Source organism: Gasterosteus aculeatus, chromosome 8, assembly GCF_964276395.1.
Source record: "Gasterosteus aculeatus chromosome 8, fGasAcu3.hap1.1, whole genome shotgun sequence".
Classification (NCBI taxonomy): domain Eukaryota; kingdom Metazoa; phylum Chordata; class Actinopteri; order Perciformes; family Gasterosteidae; genus Gasterosteus; species Gasterosteus aculeatus.
In genome coordinates this window covers 18,761,117-18,783,754 of record NC_135695.1, presented here as the reverse complement: position 1 = coordinate 18,783,754, position 22,638 = coordinate 18,761,117, and the positions used below count along the sequence as shown (strand labels likewise).

The following is a 22,638-nucleotide window of genomic DNA, read 5'->3' as shown; positions in this document are numbered from 1 at the left end:
CACACACACACACACACACACACACACATTTACCCACGTACATGCACATGCACGCGGGTAAATGTGTTTGGGAAGATTAAGGAACCGCGAAGAACAAACATTGTTCTTGAAACATTCACAGTGCATCGCGCTTCTCCCGTTTTTATTATCAATCCACACGCATCTCTCCTCACACTGATAATGAGTAACTGCTCAGTGACAACAAGAGCTGCTCGGGCTCTGCTCACTGAGTGAATGTGTGTGTGTGTGTGTGTGTGTGTCTGCAGCCAAGGGATCCTAAACAAACAACACAATAATCAGATGTGATTAAAATCATTTTAGAGCATTAAAAAAATAAATAGTCCATAGTGTGTGTTTCTGTCTCTATGGTAACCAGCAGAGAGCAGTGTGGAGTTGTGAAAGCTGAGAAGCTCAAGCTGTTGTTGTGCGTAATCTAATAAAAGAAACACCTCAGTTTGTGAGAAATGTTGTTTGTGTAATTGGGAACATTGTGCCATTGTTTACCTTCTGTTGTTGGATTTCAGCTGTGTACATTTAGTCTGGTACTATTCTATCTTAATTAAGTGTTAGTGTCCATTTTATAATCCCATACACTTCTACTTATACCAGATATTGGGCTTTTTTCACCACTGCAGTCATCCGTTTAGTCCGTATAGAAGCAGTTACAATCATTTTGTTCTATTACATCTCCAACGACTGAGGCGTATTTTATTTTGAAAGGTTCAGGATACGTCCTCCACAGCTGTGTTTTCTTTTCAATCTCATGTACCAACAAAGGATCCTGCTCAGTTATACACCATTTACTATTGTGTCATCCGAGATGTTTTTAGAGGTTCTGTTTGTGTTGACCCACACTAAGGGGATCTCGAGTGTGTATAAAAGTATGTGTTTGTGTGTGTGTGTGTGTGTGTGTGTGTGTTGTCAGAGTTTAGACAGCTTTGTCTTCCCAGCTGTGTAAACTGGTACCGGCCACACAAACATACACAGGCAGAGAAGAAAAGCAAGAAAAGTGTTTCCCTTCAACTTTAATTTGACCCAACAACAAAAAAACATGTTAAAGTGGTAAAATAAATATATATTGTAGTTGCGGTGAATGAAAAATTAATTTTCTTTGTCCAATCACTCACATCTATCGCTGCGAAAACCTCTTTGGCAACACGTCAGGCATCAGAGGAAGAACCTAAAGGGGGCAAAGTGCAGCGGCGTGACGTGATCGGGGGTCTTTTTAGAAAAGGAGCTTTCAACAACAGGGAGAACAGGGACAGGGAGAGGAAACGGAGGAAGTTGGGGCGGGGGGCTCTGAGCGGAGGCCAGTTCACTGGGAGTCCATCTAGACAGCCAAAAGACTCTTCCTGCATGCCATGCTCCCCTTCACTCCCGGCACACAGTCACCCAGAGCCGCAGCCCAAAGGCCTCCTCAGCCCAAAGGCCTCCTCAGCCCAAAGACCTCCTCAGCCCGAAGGCCTCCTCAGCCCGAAGGCCTCCTCAGCCCAAAGATTTCCTCAGCCCGAAGGCCTCCTCAGCCCGAAGACCTCCTCAGCCCGATGGCCTCCTCAGCCCAAAGATTTCCTCAGCCCGAAGGCCTCCTCAGCCCGAAGACCTCCTCAGCCCAAAGGCCTCCGCAGCCCGAAGGCCTCCTCAGCCCAAAGATTTCGTCAGCCCAAAGGCCTCCTCAGCCCGAAGGCCTCCTCAGCCCAAAGATTTCGTCAGCCCGAAGGCCTCCTCAGCCCGAAGACCTCCTCAGCCCAAAGGCCTCCTCAGCCCGAAGACCTCCTCAGCCCGAAGGCCTCCTCAGCCCGAAGGCCTCCTCAGCCCAAAGGCCTCCTGAGCCCAAAGACTTCCTCAGCCCAAAGGCCTCCTCTTGACCCAGAGAGTAGAAAGACTCAAAAGTCTTGCCTTTTAAAAGGTGTATAAATACGTTTTATTTTCATTCTAAATATAAAGTGGCTCATCGGATTCACAACGCTGACGCAACAGAGTGCAAACAGGGTTTTTCTGTTGGTTGAGGTGGAGTTCGTTTTAGATCACAATTACTGCTTCAAATCAGTATTCATTTGCCTCATCTTGCATTATATTGTGAAATGTTGTTTTTGATCCATTGAAGCCTGGATTAGTTGTTCAAATGAAACCATCTGAGAAGTTTAGAGGGCAGTTTTATCTGCAGCTTAATTGTAAGCGGCCCCAACTAGACACTGCTGTTCTTGAAAGGGGCCACATGTGGAGAGTTACTGATTTAATCTTGAAGAACTTTGTAGTATTTTTAGAATCTTATATATATATAAATAAATACAAAAATAAAATACTCACTTTGATTACAATACATCAAAATCCTGCTTAAGCGTGTTACAGTTTGTGTACGCGTGTGTGTGTGTTTGTGTGAGTGTTGTGTGTGTTTATCGGTTAACGGTCCCGCTGCTATAATGTAACTTCGCCGGATGTTTCTCTGGTGTTTTTCCAATGGCTGTTTATTTACCTGAGACAGGATGCAACATTTGACTTTACACTGAAACTTCTGTCAGTAGAGAGCAATTTTATTCAAACGTATTCATACTTATTCATAGTTCAATATTAACTCCTGAATCACTGAAATACTGTGTGTGTGTGTGTGTGTGTGTGTGTGTGTGTGTGTGAGAGATTGAGTTCAGGATAGAAATAAGAACCAGTCATGTGTAAAAACACTGCAGTCGCTGAGGAGAGGATTATATGGGACCAAGCAGTGCTCACACACTCACGCACACACACACACACACACACACACACACACATGCTCTCCATAATTGTTACACATTTATTACGGTTGCCCTTTGCTCCGTTGTCGTCAGAAACGTCCCCGAGCCAAATCAGTAACCTTACGGTGCCGTCCGAACACTTAAACAACCTGGACTTCAGTTTAATGCAGAAAGGAAACAACATGTTTACACGTTCGACTTCTTTGTGACATCTTTAAGAAGAAGGAAGTGATTCAAAGTGTCCGTAGGGGACAAAACCCAGCAAAGTAAATGCCTCAACAACTGCAAGAATAAGGGTTGAAATGTGTTTGGAGATTCACTGAATGCAGCCTGAGACCTAAACGAGGGCCAAAGTCATTCCATCATGGAAAATATCCGCTGTTGTCATTCGTTCTTAGAGCCTCTTCCACAACATCCTCCTTTCCTCTCGCAGATTTCCTGCCTTTCTTTCCTTCTCTTTACATTCTTCCACAATCCAGCTCTCTTTAGTCAGTTGGTAGTTTTTTAAAGAGAGGGGGGCTGGGAAGAGGGGGGGCTGGGCCACTAAGTCATAACTCCTCCCCCCTCTGGCAGGGATGAATGTAGGAGTCGAGAGAAGGAGGGAGACGCAGAGAAAGAGAGAGAGAGACAATAGACTTTAATCACTCATGTGGTGGAGAGCCGCCGGCGAGCCGAGTTCCTTGTGTCGTGGGAGGACGGAGAGAGAAACGGGAAGACGGAGTCGGAGAACTCGAGAGGAAAGTTATCACTGGTGACTCCCCCACTCCTCCTCCTATTCCTCCCCCCCCCCCCCCACACACAGCTGAAGACACGTCCAGTCTACGGCCAGACTGAGAGGAGAGCAGGTGAACAAGCGAGACCCAAAGGAGCCCAGGCTGCCCCCCCCCCCCCCCCTCTTCCAGACGCAGACCTCTCCCGGTTCTAACCGAAGACGCTGCCCTCCAGACTGCAGTATGTCCTTCCGCCTCTGCCCCCCACCGGCATGATCTCCCACCACCCTCTGACCACGCTGCTGCTCTGGCCCGCGGCTCCCAGCCACCACCACGCAGACCTGGACTGCAGCCTGTTGCCGGAGGGGGAGGGAGGTGTCGCCCTGCAGAGGTACCAGGCTCGCTCGCCGGAGAGCAGCCCCCGCCACTGGGTGAGTAACCGGCACAACGTAATTGAGTCCGTCCTGTTTGAAATCTGCTTTTTATTTATTTTTGTTTTTAGGATAACTGGGAGGGTGCGTGGTACCCGCAGTCTGGTGTGAAAACAGTCTGCCAGATGTTCGGCCTCCGCTCGCGTGACCTTCGTGTTGTTTGGAGGGGGTTTTTTTTCGTTTAGTGTCAGAGGCTCTGGACCGTTTCCAGCGAGTCGAGGACGGGAATAAGCGGTGCAAAGCGAAACGCAGCAAACGATTCAATGAGTGAAGAAGCTCGGGGGGGCGGACGGCGGACAGAGATGTCAGCGGAGAGGTCGCCGGCGTTTGCGACTCCTCCGAGGTTCGTCCGTCGGAGGCCCGGGGCTGTTGGGGGGGGGGGGGTGAGGGGGGGTCGGGGTCGGAAAGGAGTGCTGTAGAAAGTGTTTGTGCGTGCAAATCTGTCACATGGCGTGCTGAGACCTGCAACCAGTGGGCTGCACTTCCTACAGACAAAACACAAGAGTACAGTAAGTGAGGGTCAACCCGAAACCAAATCAAAAACACGCACGACCGGTTGCCCAACTTTCAGTTCCTCTGTGTGACCTTGATTCACTTAAATTTCATACAAAACATTGAAAACTTGCAGGGAAATAACGCAAACTGGACGGTAACCTTTGGGTGCACAGACGAGAGGACAGCTGACCTCGTGTGGTAATTCACTCACTGTGTGTGTGCGTGTTTGTGTGTGCGTGCACAGTTCTGCAGACAGCTCACAGACTTCACGGAAGGCTGGTTACTCACTTTTACTTCAGAACTCAAACCTCTTGATGACTTTAACATGCGTCAGGCGAAAGCCGGGAACGGCCAAAATGTGGCTTGCGTTTTCACTTCACGTCAGCGGAAACACGCGTTTGTGTTTGTTTCCCCCCTTTCGAGTTTCTTCCCGAGGACGCAGATTCCTCATAACGGAGCGATGGCAAGAAAAAGTGACCTGCAGCGGCAGCTTATTCCAGCTTAGCTTCTTGCACATGCTTACGTGTGGCACTGAGGATTAAGTGGAAATTTGTTTGGTGTTTACGTGCGGCGTTTTGAGTCTGCTGAAGTGTCCTTGAGCGAGACTCTTAACCCCACCTGCTCACGGGTGGATAAATGAAGCCCCTCTGCAGACGGAGAGGAAGAAAGGCCAGCTCTCCCAATTAGGAGCAAGTCGTAGATGTTAAGCCCCCTTTTGTTGTGGTCTCATTTGTGTCTCCCTATAGTTGATTTGTGCGACTTTGTAATTATTTTGGTCTTTTTCCAGCTTTTATTGTCTCTGGTGGTTTTGCCCTTTTTCGTGGTCGCGTCGCCCCTTTTTGTAGTTATGTGATGTGTATTTGCGGATCGTTGTTTTTTTTCTCGGCCGATTTACCCCTTTTTGAAGTCTCCTTTGTGGACTCCATCCACGCTGCCGTCCAGATCTTGGTCTCCTTGCAGTTGTTTTGGTTTTGTTTTGTCTCTTTGTGCCTTGTATTGAGGGATTTCAAGCCCTGGACACTTTAGGTGAAGTTCCGGTGGACCGCTGACACTTTGATCCATGCACTGTTATTCATTGACAGCAACCAGAATCCCAGTTAGCATTAACATGAGAACAGCTCAATTACTCCTAATTGTCTATTCCACCGTGCTGCATGCATTTATGTTTTGATTCCAAGTGTTGGGAGATCCTCCTCCTCTCCGGCTATCCGACCTCCTGGCTCATGTGTTGATGAGTTCTTGCGTTTCCTCCAGTGGTTTTTGGGGGGGTAAGGAGACTGGAGGTTAGCTTTCACATCTCTGGATGTTGTAGCCAGAGTGAGGCTCAGCTTACCATCCCGCTCTGGGTGTCAGAAACTCATCCTTGAGTTATGTTATCATTGGTGAAAAAAAGCGGAGGGGTAAAATACATCCAATGAAACCATTTGGTGGTAATCGTAGAACTTTAAACCTCTTTAAAAGAATAAAAGCACGGCCGCTCCCCGTGTCGTCGTGCAGGTCTAAGGCTCTCTCTGGCTTGCAGGAGACTTTGCCTTCGCTGCCGTCAGGTGCGTCTTTCTCTCCAGTCAAAGAACATTTTTTTACAATCGAGGGCGCAACTGGACCGAAATCCCCTCCCTGCAATCGGCCCGCTGTTAAAGGCCTGTGCAGGTCAAAGTCGAGGGAGGAGTGCTGGGGAGTTGGTTCCCAATCAGCAGTCCAAAAGGATAATGCGACTCCCATGTGAACACACACAATTGTTCACCCCAGCAGGGTCGGGAAGGACCGGGGGGGGGGGGGGGGGGTTTCAGGAAGATGGAGCGAATTAAATGAACGATAATAAATCACAGAATAAACAATGCATCTTACTCCGGCGTCCAAGGTGGGAACAACAAAGGACTTGACCGGGTTTGACCGCGGTTTAACAGTGAGGGCGAGTGGGTTACCGCAGTCCAAGGCTGTGTTGCTTCACGCTCTTCTCTCTCTATCAGCGACAAGCAATTAAATGCAATTAAGCCGCAGGCCGATCAGTTTAATCAACTCGGGCAGAGTGAACATCAGCCGCCACCTCACACCCGCTCGGCTTGTAATGACCAGCAGGGTAGTTCAATAACCTCGGCGGGTCATTTGAAAAGCAGAAGTAATTTTCTGAAGGGAAAACAGGGACAAAGGAAGAGGGGGGGGCAGAGAATTTTGATGACGGCGTGTTTTCCATTGACAAAAAAAACGAAGAGAGCTGAGTTAACACTCCTCCTTCCCCTTTCGCGTCTTTTCGAACAGAGAAGTGCACGTCCCATGCGGCGGCTCAGTGACGTCTCAGTGTCCCCAAAAGTCTCGACCCCTTCGCTCGTCATGTGTCTCGATGAGCGGCCGGCGATTCACTCGTCCGGCTCGGACGGGTTTTCGCTTCGCCGAGCTGCGCGTCGTCTTAAACGTTTACGAAACGTCTCCATTTGAAATATGAGACACGGACAGTAAGTCGGGACGGTGGGTCGGGGACAATGAGTCCCTTCCTTTCCAAAATCCAGCTCCCACTCCCCCTAAAGATGGTGTTTACACACTAAGTGTGTCGAGTTGTTTAGTTGCCTGCAGCTCTCCAGAGGGTCACATTGTGATCTTGGGCCCAATTAGGTCGCATAATAGAACCGGTGTGAAAAGTCGACACTGCGGGCCTTGTCCCTGTCGCCCGGGCGTCCGTCTCAGCGCCACAACGCCACAGGAGCAGCTCGCTTAACTGGAGCAGAAACTCACACGGGCCATATGGAGACGGGTGCGCGTGTGCGTTTGTGTGTTTGTGGCGATGCGTGCGCGTGCGTGGGAGAGAGCGTGTGTTCCGCGGTGTGTTGGCGGGAGGCAGACGGCCTCCTTTTCCCGCTCGGGCAGCAGAGCTTTCGGTATTAGCCGGGACGCATGACTGGGATCAGGCTGGCATTGTGAAGTGTGTGTGTATAAGCACGTGTGTATTAGCATGTGTGTGTTTTTTGGCACGAGGCCGCTGGACACCGGTTATCGATAAGAACGCACATTCTGAACGTCGGCCGTTTTTCGAACTTTACTAACAAAGACAAACAAAAGAACAGCCTCCTCTACTTTTAGAGCAGGATGTGCATCCTGTATTTGTTTAAGTGAAAAGGGACAAATGTATTTACAGGTGTAATAAAAGTTTACACGCAATACGATGTGTGCACATGAGGAAGTATTTTACATTTCGCTGCTAGTCAATGCCTGTTATCGCGCTGCTGCCCCCTTTTTGGTGGGTGCGTGCGCGCGCTGTTGTGTGCATCGCTTTTCGCGGTTTCATTTCCCCCAAACGCGCGCGCGTCATACTTTGATTCGCCAAAAACAACACTGCGAACCGCAGCGCAACAGAAATCCTCAGACTAAACATTGTCCAGTCGATTGTTGTTGTCGCCGGCGTGCGCTCGGGCCTCATCGACTCCGTGTGCTGTTTCTGTTGTCTATCGGACAACTTTCGGGTGGCATGTATCTGCTGGGCAACAGATGGTCCACCTCCCGTGAGCAGGGAGGGGTCAGACGGACAGCCAGAGACCCGTCCAGACCGATTCATTCAAGGCTTAGCAGGGCTTAGATCCAGGGCGGTGGGGGTTGGGGCCCCATGAAGGGGAGGGTTGTCTGTGATTCTGTGCGCTGGGAATTTATCGTAGCTCTTCTCGACACCTGAAAGTTGCTTAACCGCCAGCGTGCCGTCATCGTGGCTGCAGAGAGGATTATCCTCGCTTTAGTGCAACGGTACTGAGCCAACGGGGGGAGGCTGCTCGGACAAAGGAATAAGTCTGTTTCACAACGTCTAAAAGCCTAAACGCCTCTGTGCATTGGTGGGATTCAGTAGGTTCAGCTGTCGAAACTCTGAGCGACCTTTCCTTGGAGTACGTCTTAGCTTGCAGGGTCATCTGTGTTTATTGTGGAGGAGGAGGAAGAGGAGGAGGAGGAGGAGGAGGAGGGGTCTCACTGTGAAGCTCTGGACTTTACTGGAAACTAATGATGTCACCCACCCAGAGGGGGAGAGAGAGAGAGAGAGAGAGAGAGAGAGAGAGAGAGAGAGAGAGAGAGATCAACAACAGCCAGGACAATAGATCTGAGGGGAGTAGAGGCCTGACATTAGAGAAAAGGGAGAGAAAAGGGGGGCAGACAAAGTGGCTGGAAACAAAGCGCTCAGTTGACCCGAAGACGAGGCGGAGAAGGACCTGGCGTGTCTTGTGTCCAACTGTGTCTTCATGGTTCATACGGATCCACAGACACTCATCTGCTGATCCCTTTGCCTCATTAAATAACTATCGAATAACCGTGTGCACTTAGCGAGCGCCCGCTGCTCTCACATAACCACTTTAAGCTACTCTGATTGTCTCATTCGATGGTTTCATTGAGTTATAGCAGAGCTCCCGCGCCATAAATCCGAGCTCTTGGGTTTTGTTGCTTTGGCCTGGTCCGGGTCAAACCTCTGCTGACTCTGGATAAACACAGCGGTTTATGAACTCTGCCCTCTGCTGGGCAGTATGCTTAGGAAACACAAACCCTCCGACCGCACAGCGGAACGCGCTGTGTGTGCACACCCGAGCATAATGCGAGAAGAACGTGCAAACAGGGAGAGAGTGCAGACGTTTGGGCACATTTGGGTCCCAGTATGGTGGGAGGAAAGATTGCCAGGCGGTGAGTTTTCACTGGGGAGTTTGGCTGATACTCGCTGGATGAAACCACGAGCCTCCTGTTTACTTAGAAAAAGAAAGCAGGGCGTCTCTTTCCGGTCGGGAATATGAAATCCCTCTTCTTCTGGGAGCCGGTGCTCGGCGGTCCCGTTACTCAGCCAGTAGAGATCCTCACAGGTCCTGTCTGTGCTGGGAGCCCCCTCCCATCTGTCCCCGTCTGTCCCTCTCACGAGATAATGTCCCTTCAAGTTAATCTCAACGGTGTCCTACATTTTCTTTGATACATGACCTTCTTATCTCAGCTGTAAACACACATGCTGCTCGAGAACCTCCCCCCAAACCCCATTATTGTCCCCATTATTGTATTTTTGTGATTCCTCGTCTCCTCCTCCTCCTCCTCCTCCTCGGTCTACTTGCTTTTGGGGACCCCCCTTTTCCTCCTCTCTTCTCCTCCTCGTCTCCGGGCCCTAAAAAGCCCCTCAGACAGTCAGGTATGAGGACAGCAGGCTCGCTGGAGTCAGGATTCAGGAAGCGGGGAGATTTCCTGGAATGTGCAGTTTTTTTTTCCCCCCACAGTGGTGCAACAACAGTGCGAGCGGCGCTCCTCCTGATTTTGTCCCTTTTCTGTCTGCGCCGCCGCTGTCTGTTCGGACTTTGTGGCACCGGGGAGAGGAGTTCGCTGGTAGCAGGAACCTATTGAGGAGAATATCGGTCTGACCTCTTCTGGGGCTTTCCTGTGTGTAATTACGTCATCGGTCTTCCTCGAGAAAAGGAATGCTTGATATGAGGACTGGCCAGTTTACAGTGCGGGAAGACCATAGGTAATATTTGATGGCCTTTTAAATATTGCAACACAAAGATGCCATTAGCATCCATCACATTCAGGCGACAGGAGAGGTTTCGAATGAATCTTAAACTTAACGTGAGGAAGTCACTGGTCTTCACATGAGCTGTAAAGAACACAACTCAAGAACACGTCTTTACACTTCAGTTTTCGTGTTGATAATGCAAATTTTCTAATGCTACGTTAATTGGTGAGCTTCAGGTGGTCTGGTAGGACGATTTGTTGCATTTGGAGCCAGTTTCCTCTTCCACCGGGCTGTATGCTAAGAGGGGCTACATGCTAGCCGGCGCTAGCTTCACGCTCAGCTGACAAACACGAGAGCAGAAAGCAACCCTTTCATCAAACTATGGGCATATTAAATAAATACATTGTTGGTTCTAACTTGTTACACGCTTTCCCTGATTTGGCCTAAAGTGCCTAAAAATAGCTCTGACATTTACAGAAAGTTAGCTTGCTAGGGCCTAACTTGTGAAAGCCTGTTGCAGCAGCTCAACGGCAGTACCAAACCTGCAGGATTAACAAAGTAAGTGAGTGTTCTTCTGAGGCATCAGAACTCATACAGTACATTAATGGATCTGAACTCCAGAGAAGTGAAGACATTTTCCCATTTTCTTGAAGAGATGAGCCCACCCATCTGCTGCGTCAATCAGACGAAGGAGCAGCTGTCGGCGTCTTTTTTGTCAAATGTGTTGTTCGCATTTAGATGTGACATCATTCCCACTGTGGCCGACAGTCACAGCGCCTACCCCCCTCCGTCGCCCAATCCCCTCCGACCCCCCCGGGGGGGGGGGGGGCTGAGCTGGAGGTCGCGTGGGGGCACAACCTTCCCACTGCCCCTGCGGGCTTCCCAGAGCCCCAGAGACACAAGTGGACACCGGGGCAGCTCGGCCTGGGAACTGGAGCCCGGCCACGTACGCAGCCGGGACAACGAGTCAGCGAGAAGGAGACATGATGGAAATCACGTGATCAACGCACACGGAGGAGGGCGGCGCCCTGCCGGCCACGATGCCAAAAGTCGGGCCTCTGCGTGGGAGGGTGCATCCGTCTACGCGTGCACCCTTCTCGGCGGCCAGTGACGCTGGGGTGTGACGTCGGGCGTCGGTCTTATGGGAGCCAGAGGAGTGAGCAGGCACGTGATGCTAAAGTAGGTGCCACTTCAGGCGCCGCGGCGCCGCGCGACAATGAGCATCACGACCTTCCCACCAACGGATCAGCGGTTCAGACCGGCCGGGCGAATGAACGAACCGCCGCTCGCCCACGTCTGATGTGCGTTTACGCTACGACTTGATTCACGTCTTCCCGTTTATTCACACCAAGTGGGCAGTCTGAGTGCGTGTGCATGGCCCCGTTCACAGAGGAACAGTGTGTCCATTCTCACACTCGGCCTTTTCTCCCCTCCTGTCACTGACAATGCACAGTGCTGGTGACGGCATCTGCGGCCTTCCTTGTATTGTCCCGCGCTAAAAGGGGCCGTGAGACGGCCGCTGCTTCACACACAGCGACGCGCTTCATGCACTCGTGTCAGCGCGTTAAACACAACTTATGTTTACTGGTAAATAAACACTCGTGATCAGAGTGTGATTTGTTGGAACGGTTTTTACACATTAAAGTCAGCTGGCAGGATTCAAGGAGTATGATGAGTACTGACGGTTGATGGACATGTGTTGGCAATATTGTTGAAGAATATAACTAATGCCAAATAACAGTAAGATAAGGACCCTGCCCTACGGGAGGATCGTACAGTGGAGAGGTGAACCGGGCAAAAGGTATTTCTTGTGAAGGACTTTGAACTTGAACCTTACACATACACAGTGTCCATATATAGCTGTATGGAGGTATTTCTCGTCATTTATTTATTTCCCTAAAATGAATAGAGTTTGTGTAGTTGTATTGAAAAGACTACACATTATCAGAGCGCTCCACATCTTGGTTCGGGGCCGGACGCCGGAACCCTCAATTTCTGCGCTTCAATATGGTCCTCGCCAGGTTTGGACGGGAACCAATGCGTGGAATATAAAACCAACTTCTTTTTTCACAGGAGCGCTAACTGGACGGAGTCGACCAAGTTCACGGGTCATACAGAGATCGCTTCTTAGTTGACAGGACTCAAGTCAAATAAAGTAGGTGTCTCTCAGCGTCCTTTTACAGTGATCACCACGTGTTGACTGAAACCTGTACTCAAGAAAACACTACCTGGGTGAAACCAAAAAGGAATATTGCACTAAAAACACTGACCTTACAGTGACATAGTCTACCCACTTGAATCCGGCCTCCTTTACTATATAATAGTAAAGAAATAAACACCCAATATTTCTTTTTTCATTTGTTTTCTTGTAACAAGCTTTCCCAAAGGCAACAAAAAGCCGATCACTAAGAACTCTGTTTTTTTTAAACGACCATAAACACATCATACAAATATTCTATGCGTGTTATGAATTTCATGTGAATGGTTTATTCGTTGCGCAAACGGAAATCACAGCCGCGCGCGCGCGCTGCGGGCAGGACGATGGAAGTCAGCACAAAAAGCAAAGGGGCGGAGTTTGAAGGGAAGCGCTGCGCGCGTCAGGAGGCGGAGTCCGCTGATTCAGTAGAAGAGGCGAAAGCTTTCTGACAGACAGGCAGGAGGAAGAGTTGGAGTTCGGAGTTGAGCCGCAGGACGTTGGAGGGAGAAGATTCTTTTTTGCAGCGGGCATCTGGGATTTGATTTTTTAAAACACCGGAGCAGCTTTTCTTCCTCTTGCTCTTCTTCTTCTTCTTCTTCGTTCCTGGGCGGATTATTCCCGAGTTCTGATGCTGTCCCCGGATCATGAAAGAAACGCTCACCATGAAATTCGCCTGGAAAAGTAAAATGGTAACAAACTCCAAAAAAACAAAAAAACAAAAACAAATCCACCCTCGTGTTCATCCATCCTGCGCTGCGTTTGTTTGTGGGTTTTTGAAGAGACGGGGACAGGGAGGGAGGGAGGGAGATGGGGGAGAAAAGGGAGGGGGTGTCTGTAGGCCTGAGAAAGTAGTGGATAAAGGGGAGAAGAGGAGGGGGGCGGGGGAACATTTCGTTGTGGTTGTTTTTTACCTTGTTTTAAACCCAGTCGAACCTTAATTGTTGGTGCGTAAAGATGACGCGTAAAGTTTGGAAACGTGAGAAAGAGGGGCGGGGAGGGTATTATTAAAAAAAAAAAAAAAAAGATCCAACGACGAACTCGATCCATTAGCTCTCCCCTCCCTGATGGTGGATAAGAAAACGTTTGTCTTGGGGGGCCGTAGCGAAACAGAGGGAACAATTGGCGAGGCCCCCGGGGCCACCACGGTCTCTCCACGGGTCCCAGCTGCGTCCAGGCGAGGAAAACACACAAAAGCCAACAGATCAGCCCCGAACATTTAGCTGCTGTTGTCTTTGGAGTATTGTCACACACACAGCTGATGGGCAGATTAGCAGTGTTTGAGCAGCATAGGGTACCGTGGGCTCTTAGTGTCCTCGCTGTGCATCTTCTTGGTGAAGGGTCCCATTAAACAAGCCATCTGCTGTTTACACCTCACCCAGGGCCATTGGACACACTGTGCTCTGTGTACACGTATCCTTTATCTGCCGTGCATTTCTCTGGTCTGTGTGTTGTGAATAGAAATGTCAGTGACAAGCTGTTTTGGTTCCCATGTGAGCTCGTGGAACTTTATCTCCCAATAATCCCCAAACTTGGTGCACAAAGAGAGCACAAAAACATCTCCAGCTCTGTATTTGATAAAAAGCAGGCGGTGTGCGCGTGTGCAGACTGTGAACTCAGCATCCCGGGTCGGGCCAGCGCAGAGAGCTCTCGCTATTGTTTTGGGAGTTGTGTGGACTGCATGACTCATGCGCTGATGAATTTATCCGTCTCTGCGCCAGCAGCAGCTGAACGGAGGGAGACGTGCACTCGCACTCAGTAAGTTGCCGGTCTGAAGACAAAATACTGAACATGGTATGAGGACAGGCCCGCGGACGTGTTTCACTCCCTGGTTTCATCTGCCGGGTTCGGTTAAGATCCCTTTTGTTGAGTTAAAAAAAAGATCCCCTTCTTTTTCATTTCTTTGTTTTCACTTCAGCATCACATGTTTCTGTTCAAACCCAAACACGGCCCAGTCGTGGCGGAGTGCCACCGGCCTGCAGGATCGTCCATTCAGCCTGTTAACGTGGCGGCTTTGACCTTTTTTGACCTTCTTTTCTGGCAGCCTCTGTGCTTGGGGAATAGAGTGGACTTTGCCGTGCGTGTGTGTGTGTGTGGGGAGGATTTTGTCATAACACTGAATGCGTGGTGTTTGCATTTGGCCTGTCCCTCTCTCTCACCGCTTCTGCTTTGGTCCCCGTCTCCACGACATGTTGATGTCTCAGCGTATTTCCCCGGGCTCTCTCTCTCTCTGAGCAGAGGTCTGTCGGTGATTTACACGCCGCGTACTCCGAGCGGGACGGTTTCACGCGTGGTCGTGCTCCCGCTGGTAATCAAGCTCTCTTGTCTTGTAGAATTACTTGTAATTACTTACAGACGGAGACGTAGCAACGTGTCTTGTTTTGTCGTGTCGGGGTTTTTGTTTGTGCCCGTTCCGGCCTGTTCTCTCTCTGAGCTCCAGTGAAGCGATCCAGCTCTGACTTCACTCTCGGAGGGAAGGAGCACGGTGAAAGAGATGGATGGGGAATAAAAGAGGGAGTAAAAGGCCTGGCAGGCTGCGCCGGTGGGGGGTTGGGGAGTCGGCCGTTCTTGTTGTTTTTACTGCACGTTGGAGCTTCTTTTACTAGTTTGTTTGAGGGCTTTAACTCTGGTTTCTTTTTTTTTCTTCTCATGGTTCCTTCTTCTTTTCTCCAAAAACGTCGGTTTCCATTTTGTTAAACTCTTCCAATGACGCTCTGAAGTTCGTATCCTCTTCTGGAAGCTTCTAACTCTCTCTCTCTCTCCTTTCGCAGAGCTCTGTGCAGGACTGGGGGGAGGAAGTCGAGGAAGGAGCCATCTACAATGTGACGCTGAAGCGGGTTCAGATTCAGCAGGCGGCCAACAAAGGGGCGCGATGGCTCGGGGTGAGCGGGGGCCGTCTGATCTCTCTCTCTCTGTGACCGAATAACAGCTGACTAGGCGCATTCAAACAAGCGACGGATTACACAAATGAAACCCCAGATGCTGCTTCCACCCCCCCCCCCCACTCTCTTAAGCTGTTGCTCTGCAAAATGTCCACTGCTGATTTAATACCCCAAGTGGAACATCGCTGTTGTAAAAGTGATCTTGCGTGCAGGCGGCCCATCACGAGCACGGGACCTAATCTCTATTGTTTTAAGCAGACGGGCGTCCTTGACCGGTCGGGCGTCTCCTGGCTTTGTTGCTTTTAACGTTTGAGCTATAAATCAACGGTTTCGCCGGACCTGGACTGTTTTTAGCCGCAGCGCGTGATTTCCTGACTTTCCCGGCTGCCAGCGGGATCGCCCCCCCCCCCTCCCTCCTCCCGCTCCTGCACAGCGGCGTTTTTATACAACGCCGCTATGACAAAAGTAAAGGAGGGGTATTGAAAGGCTTTTCCCAGCACACATGTGAAGCATGGCAGTTTCCTCCACAGTGCTGTTTTATATATAACGCGTAATAAGATGCTATACAGCATGGCATCACACTGTGTGGGCCAATCAGGGCCTCGGTTCCTCCTTGTGTGTTTCCTATGGAGGGGATCCATGAACCCAGCAAAATGGCAATTACAGATGCTCCTCTTTGCGAATCCTTGTGTTGTTGGTGTGTTTGTGCCACCGTGGTGTCTCTCTGTGCTGACAATCGGGGACGGGAGTTGGAACACAACAGAAGAAGTGGATAACGGCTCTGCGGCTTTCACACTGTATTGGTGTAGTTACGGCGTGAGCTGGCAACTGTATTTCCAGCTAATTAAAACAACATGGGTGTGTGTTTTTTTACACAGCGCTGTCTATTGAGACTGGGTAGAACGGAGAGTAATCCCCTATTGAGGCCTTCTTATTTACTATAAACAGCCAATTGTAAGTGAATAACAGCAATTACTGTTCGTCAGTGGGACTGTGTGTTTACAGTCTGCGAGGCGGATTCCGTTTTAATTGATTGGGAATTGTAGATGTGTGTGTGTGTGTGTGTGTGTGTGTGTGCGTGCGCGCCTCACAGAGATCCGTCGTGGTGTTAAGAGAACTTTGCTGTCCTCCCCTCCGCCGGGCGGTGGAGGAGGGGCCTGCTGTGATTAGAAGCAGATTGGAGCGTTTCCTGTTGCTAACTCCACGGCGGCCTCTTCCCCTCCTCTCCTCTCCTCGCCCTCGGCCTGTGTTGTAACCTCTCGGCCCGTGTCCCCGTAGACACAATAGTCGGACACACCTGGAGATTTCAGAATTAAATCTAGGGCTACGCTTGTCGTCACCGTTTCCTCCCATCTTTTTATTCCGTTGAACTGTTTTTAAAAGCTCAACTCCAGTATGAAATCAAAGCCAGACTCAAACGAAGCTTCCGAAGGCTCAGCTCGCACTGGTTTACCGGCGGGAACTTGTGTGTGTGTGTTCAGGCGGAGGGGGATCGCCTGCCTCCCGGCCACACGGTGAGCCAGCTGGAGACCTGCAAAATCCGAAGCATCCGCGCCGGAACACTGGAGCGTCTGGTGGAGACGCTGCTGACGGCGTCCGGAGACAACGACCTCACCTACACCTCCATCTTCCTGTCCACCTACAGAGCCTTCGCCAGCACGCAGACCGTCCTGCAGCTGCTGCTCGACAGGTGGGGCCGCAGTGAGGCGCCGCGACGGTGCATCCGGCCCGACTCTTTTTTTTCAGTGGTTTTGAATTCTTCTTCTTCTCCGCTGCAGGTACGGCAGCCCGGAGCGAACCGAGCAAGACGCAGGAAAATGCAAAGGCTCTGAATCCGACGGCGCCATCAGAAGGTGAGTGACCCTTTTTCCGTAGCCACCGACACTTCCAAATGGAAGAACATTTTTCAAACACTCGGGTCTTCCCCCGCTGTCTCTCCACAGTGCCTTGGCCTCCATCCTGCGTGCCTGGTTGGACCAGTGTCCTGAAGACTTTCAAGAGCCCCCCGACTACCCGTGTCTCCACATGCTGATGGACTACCTGCGCAGGGCGCTGCCCGGCTCCGAGGCCCTCAGACGGGCCGAGGGCCTGCTGGAGCAGCTGCAGAGTCAGGCCGCCCTGGACGACACTGACGGTAGCTAACAACTTCTGTTTACTCTCTTTCATAACGTGTATAAATTCCCTCCGAGACGAATCCTTTTTTCCTGCGTTCAGCTGGTTTCCACGGGAACAGTTCTTTCTGCCTGGGGGAGGAGGAGGAAGTGGAGGTCGAGGTCCAGGAGAACTTCCTGTCGTTCGAGTCCGACCTGGTGGCCGAGCAGCTGACCTACATGGACGCGGTGAGTGGAGACGCCGCGCCGCGAAACCGCTACGCAGCCGAACCCCACACTTACACCCCGCGCCCCCTTCTTCTTCTTCTTCTGCTGCAGCTGTTGTTCAAAAAGGTGGTGCCCCACCACTGTCTGGGCTCCGTCTGGTCTCAGAGGGACAAGAAGCACAACAAGCACAGCGCCCCCACCGTCCGCGCCACGATCACGCAGTTCAACGCGGTGACGGCCTGCGTGGTCAGCACGGTGCTGAAGCACCGGCAGATCAGGCCGCATGTCAGAGCGCGGGTCATCCAGCGCTGGATAGAAATCGCTCAGGAGTGTCGAATACGCAAAAACTTCTCGTCTTTGAAAGCCATCGTGTCGGCGCTGCAGTCGAACCCTCTGTACAGGCTGAAGAGGGTGTGGGCCTGTGTGCACAAGTGAGTCCTGACGGGATAATGTGCATTTGCTTTTGCAGCACACGTGTGCTTTTCTGCTGATCTGTCCGTTACCCGTAGCTGACGCGAGTCCGTGCTTCACACAGGGACAGCATGCAGACCTTTGAGGAGCTGTCGGACATTTTCTCCGATCACAACAACTACCTGACCAGCAGAGAGCTCCTCATGAGGGTGAGCTCTAACTCAGCGTTTGTTTGACGCTGGATGATACAGCAGGTCTGGGTGCTATAAAAACCACTTCATCCATGGAGATATATATATATATATATATATATAGATTTATTTATTTATTAAACTCCTTGTTTTAACGCGGGTACGTGTTCTTCTCCCAGACTGAGGAGGGTCCGCAGGACTGAAGCTGTGTTTCTTTCCGTTTGCCCCACAGGAAGGCACTTCAAAGTTTGCCAGTCTGGAGAGCTGCGCCAAGGAGCACCAGAAACGCACACACAAGAGACTGCAGCTACAGAAGGAAATGGTGAGACGAAACGCTCCTGAGAGCCAAAGCGAAGGCTTTTTTTAAAGCGAGCTTCGTGATTTTAAAGCCCCACATTCCTCTAAGGCAACGTGCCTCTCCAGCGGCGTGGCCTCGTCTGCTGCACTGTGTGCTTTACGCGCATTAAGCCTGTGATTTGCATCTTCGTCCACCCTGGCGCCTGTGAAGCAAATGTAACTTGATGTTGCATCCTTACTTAAACCCGTGTGTCTCACAGGGGGCCATGCAAGGAACGATACCGTACCTGGGGACCTTTCTAACGGACCTGACCATGATGGATACGGCGCTGCCTGACTTGATAGAGGTGAGAAAAAGGAGAAAAAGAACTTTGAAAAAGAACCTTGCGCTGTTTGTCTAAAGCGGCCGTTCGGTACGCGGCGTCCTCGGTTCTGACGGCGTTTCCTCTCCGTGTCCTTCCCGCAGGGCGGCCTGAACAACTTCGAGAAGAGACGTCGGGTGAGTGCGGCCGCGCGGAGTTCTGAAGGCCCCCCCCCCGGTTCCCGGTTCCTGCCCCCCACCAGCCCGTCTGACTTTCTCTCCCCGTCTCCGCAGGAGTTCGAGGTGATCGCGCAGATCAAGCTGCTCCAGTCGGCCTGCAACAGCTACTGTCTGTCCCCGGAGCCGGCCTTCCTGCGCTGGTTTAAGGGCCAGGCTCAGCTCAGTGAGGAGGAAAGGTACTGCCGCCCCACCGCCCCCCCCCCCCCTCCCACCCCCGGGGGGACCTTCTCCCTCCAGTATTCCATTAGATCACAGGCGCGTTACTGCTTGAGGTCGTGGTCTGCTGGAGCCATTGTTCCCGAACAGACAATGGAGGCTTCTTTTGTGTCCTCTGTCTCCTGCACGGAGGCCGTGTCCTCCCTCCCTACTGCTCTATTGTGCCGATCGCGTTCGCTCGGTGAACTCCCTTCGCTCCCCGTTTCTCTCGTCGTCTTGTTCTCTTTCCATCTCTTGCTCGGGAATTCCTTGGTGTGTGGGGAGGGGGGAGCACGTGATTTTTGTTTTACGATGTCGGAGTTTTATTATCAATGTTCTCCCACGCAGCTACGCCTTGTCCTGCGAGATCGAAGGTCTCGGTGACAGCAGTCCGACCTCACCCAAACCTCGAAAAAGCATGGTGAAGAGACTCAGCCTGTGAGTACGTCCGGGGGGGGGAAACGTGACGGAAATTAAGCACCGTCACGCTATGTCACGTTCAGGAACTGGGTTGCTGTGAGTGACCAACTTCCTTTTTTTACTTTTGCAGGATGTTCCTCGGACCAGACAGCAACGCGGCCACTTCTCCCGCCCGGGAGACGCCGCGCTCGCCTCCCACCGGCAGCTCGGGGGAGAGCATGGACTCGGTCAGCGTGTCCTCCAGTGACTCCAGCAGCCCGTCGGACAGCGAGGGCCTCACGCCCACCCACACCGCCGACCCCCAGCAGAACAAGGTGGGCTCATCACGCTCATAGCAAGGGACTGTGTGAAAACACTGGTGTCAGATAAAACGCCACAAAATCACATGATAAGAAAATGTAAATTGTTGCGGACAACTGGAATAAAATGCAACTCTTGGATACTCTGCCAAAAGTTTAGACAACTTTTTTCCAAAAAAAGATAATAAACAGTTACATTTTTCCAGTCCCACCCTCCCACCTACATATTTCCATACGGCACCTTACTCAAAATATTGTTAATATTTAAAAGAAAACAAATCCGTGCGTCACTTTGTTCCCGTCCCGCTTCCACCTCACCTACCTTTTTTTTTTTTTTTTTATATGTGTCTGTGAACTTTTGCTCAAATGCTTCCTCAGCTCTCGGAGTCGTCCTCTTGTAATTCACTCCACTCCATGGACACCAGCTCCTCCACGGCCAGCGTTTCCGTGACTACCGCGTCCCCGTCACCTCCCGGGCCCCCCTGCACCCACAGGCGCTCCGTCTCTCTCACGCCGGTGTCCCCCAGCACGCAGAGTCCAGCCCCGGCTTATAACACGCAGGCCCAAGATGCGTGCATCATAAGAGTGAGCCTGGAGCAAGGCAACGGGAATCTCTACAAGAGCATACTGGTAAATAGACGTGGTTCTGTTTCTGTTGGATTATTATTTATTTTTTTACGTGATCTAAGAGTCATTTCCTGTCTGTTCCCTAAAAATAGCTGACCAATCAAGACAAGACTCCGGCGGTGATTTCTAGAGCCATGGCGAAGCACAACCTGGAGGTGGAGCCGGAGGAGGGATACGAGCTGGTGCAAGTCATCTCTGAGGAGCGAGGTAAAAGACAATGTTCTTTTTTCATTAAACGTTTTCTACACATGTGCAGCATTCTCATTATTCACATCCACACTCTTCATCAGAGGTAGAAAGCTGCTACATGTTGCACTTTCCAAAAAAACTGTACACGCACGGCACAAAACAATTCCAAGCCATACAGGAAGCAGAAGCTGATGTGGTAGAAAAAGAAACTGCCTCTTAGTGTAATTTCTTCCACTGATCAGCTGGTTTTTACACCACAATGACCCACATCAGCAGCTGCATCAGTAAGAGCGTAACACTCACGACGTCTGCTTCGCCCCTCCAATCAGAACTGGTGATCCCCGACAACGGCAACGTCTTCTACGCCATGAACACCTCCGCCAACTACGACTTCCTGCTGCGGGTGCGAGGCTCGTCGAGGCTGCCGGTGCAGCTGCGGAGCCGCTGCAGCTCCACCCTCCCCCGGGCGCAGCAGCACCGCTCCAGCCTGTCGCTGAGACTCAGCAAGGTCACGCTGTGACCCCGGACTGCACGGTCCCGCCGGTTGTACCTCCTTTTTTTTTCTGTCTTTTCAAACCGTTAATCCGGGACCAAGAAAAGGGGGGCGGACTCTATGCGAGCCCGCCGGGTTTCTTAGGGGGGGCGGACGAGGAGCTCCGGAGGATCCACGAGGAGTCTTCAGACATTTTGAGAGATCCTCTTTGACGCTGATCTTGAGTCTCCCCTTGAACTGTGCCACTCCCCCCTCCCCCCCCCTCCCCCCCCCCGCCTTGATATTGGGCCTGTGTGGCGTGACTGCGGTGCCAGTGGGACTTGACTTTTGACTCTGGACTCGTAGTGCCTGTGAGAGAGTGAAGCAGCGCCCCCTAGTGGCATCGGCTCTTCACCACAGGATTTTGCACATTGTTCTGGGAGCGGCCGAGCTCCTGACCGCCAACAGTATTCCGATCGTGAATGAACGTCTTGTGAAGTTTGTGTCGGGCTGAATGTTCACTTTACTGGTGTGATGAATGCAGAAAGCGAAGGGAGGTGGTGGAATAGTAGGAGAAGCTGACTGAATCCTGATGCCTTTTACCGATGAATGAATGAATGGACCTCTGCTAGTGTTTCTAAATGATATTAATTGGTTAATTGATTGACAGGAGCTGCGATGTCATTGTTTTCTCTAGTCGGGCATGTTTACCTGCCGTGTCCGGCTTGTGCACAGTGTGCACTGTGTTTGTTTGTGTATCCAGCCCCTCTCATAATATGAGCTGAGTGACAAATGTTCGGTGCATTCTGATTGGTTCCCTTACTTGGTTTTAACAAGTCCATGGCAACTATTTTAAAGGCCTTTCCCGCCCGTCTCTAGTGTTTAGAGACGGAATCTGTGCTACTTTCTAATCCAGGAAGATGCTCCTTGTCCTCCTCGCAGTTTCAGAATTGTTTTTAAATAAGTAATAAATGTATGTGCCAGAACATGGAGGAAGAGGAAGACGACTTCCTGGATCGGAAACACTTGCACCTCTTTGCCTTCATCACATGAGCTGCACTTGTTGGTAGGAGAAGCCAATGGGATGTGACTATAGAAGCGTGAGCGAGCCTGTGTGTGCGTGTGTGTGCGCGTGTGTGTGGTTTTTCCCTAAAATGTATACTTATTTTTGTTTGTAATTGTCGCTTTTTAGAAAAAATGGTTTTTGTTACACAATTCAAACCGGACACGTTGGAGAGCGACACGGTAAATGTTAACGAATTTAGGGGATCAATAAAAAAAATAAAAAAAAGAAAGAACTGACAGCGGTACCAGATTTTTACTGTGAAACACGCGAGGAAATCTTTACTTACACACCACGTAGTAAAGACATGCGGTGCACACGGCGACGCCTCTCACCTGTCACATGACCGCGGCCCACATGAACACTCCCGCGAGCCTCCCTTTCAGTTCTAACGCACTCCTGCAGGTCTTACGTTGCTCTCGTGCCAATTTGTCCGACCTGTTGATGTTACTTCCCCACTGGGAGAACTGGTTCCCTGCTGGACTCAAGTCTATGGTCCAGTTGGGCTAATAATTTGTCTCCGTGCAGCACTTCCCTTTTTTTTTTTTTTAATTTTCTCATTAACTCCACCTCTGTTCGTGTGGTCTTCACTGCCAAAGACTTTTACTTTACCTAAATAAATAAATTATTATCATTGTTATGGTGGTCGTCCTGAGTGTTTTTGCTTCAGTCTGATGTTTTGGGGAAAAGCTCCATATTCATTGTCATTAGTTACATTCAAA

General features: G+C 50.8%; 2 protein-coding genes across 3 annotated transcripts in view; one reads left to right on the top strand and one right to left on the bottom strand.

Moving 5' to 3' along the window:
• Window positions 1-6,552, bottom strand: part of npl (N-acetylneuraminate pyruvate lyase (dihydrodipicolinate synthase)) — a 64,619-nt gene extending 58,067 nt beyond the window's left edge. The window contains exon 1 of the mRNA XM_078108563.1: window positions 6,549-6,552. The gene's annotated coding sequence lies outside the window, so the exon portion shown is untranslated. The remainder of the gene's footprint in view (window positions 1-6,548) is intronic.
• Window positions 3,327-22,558, top strand: rgl1 (ral guanine nucleotide dissociation stimulator-like 1). Of its 2 annotated transcripts, none has more exons than XM_040185280.2 (17): window positions 3,327-3,870; window positions 14,783-14,893; window positions 16,375-16,583; window positions 16,672-16,746; window positions 16,837-17,027; window positions 17,108-17,232; window positions 17,323-17,642; window positions 17,747-17,831; window positions 18,046-18,135; window positions 18,371-18,457; window positions 18,577-18,609; window positions 18,706-18,827; window positions 19,195-19,284; window positions 19,397-19,580; window positions 19,944-20,195; window positions 20,285-20,399; window positions 20,711-22,558. In XM_040185280.2, exons 1-17 carry the CDS (start codon window positions 3,712-3,714, stop codon window positions 20,899-20,901), a joined length of 2,439 nt encoding a protein of 812 aa, XP_040041214.1. In that variant the 5' UTR covers window positions 3,327-3,711; the 3' UTR covers window positions 20,902-22,558. The 2 variants fall into 2 exon arrangements, with proteins under 2 accessions (XP_040041214.1, XP_040041215.1); XM_040185281.2 differs by lacking the exon at window positions 3,327-3,870 and adding an exon at window positions 12,306-12,703.
• Window positions 22,559-22,638: the final 80 nt, after the last annotated feature.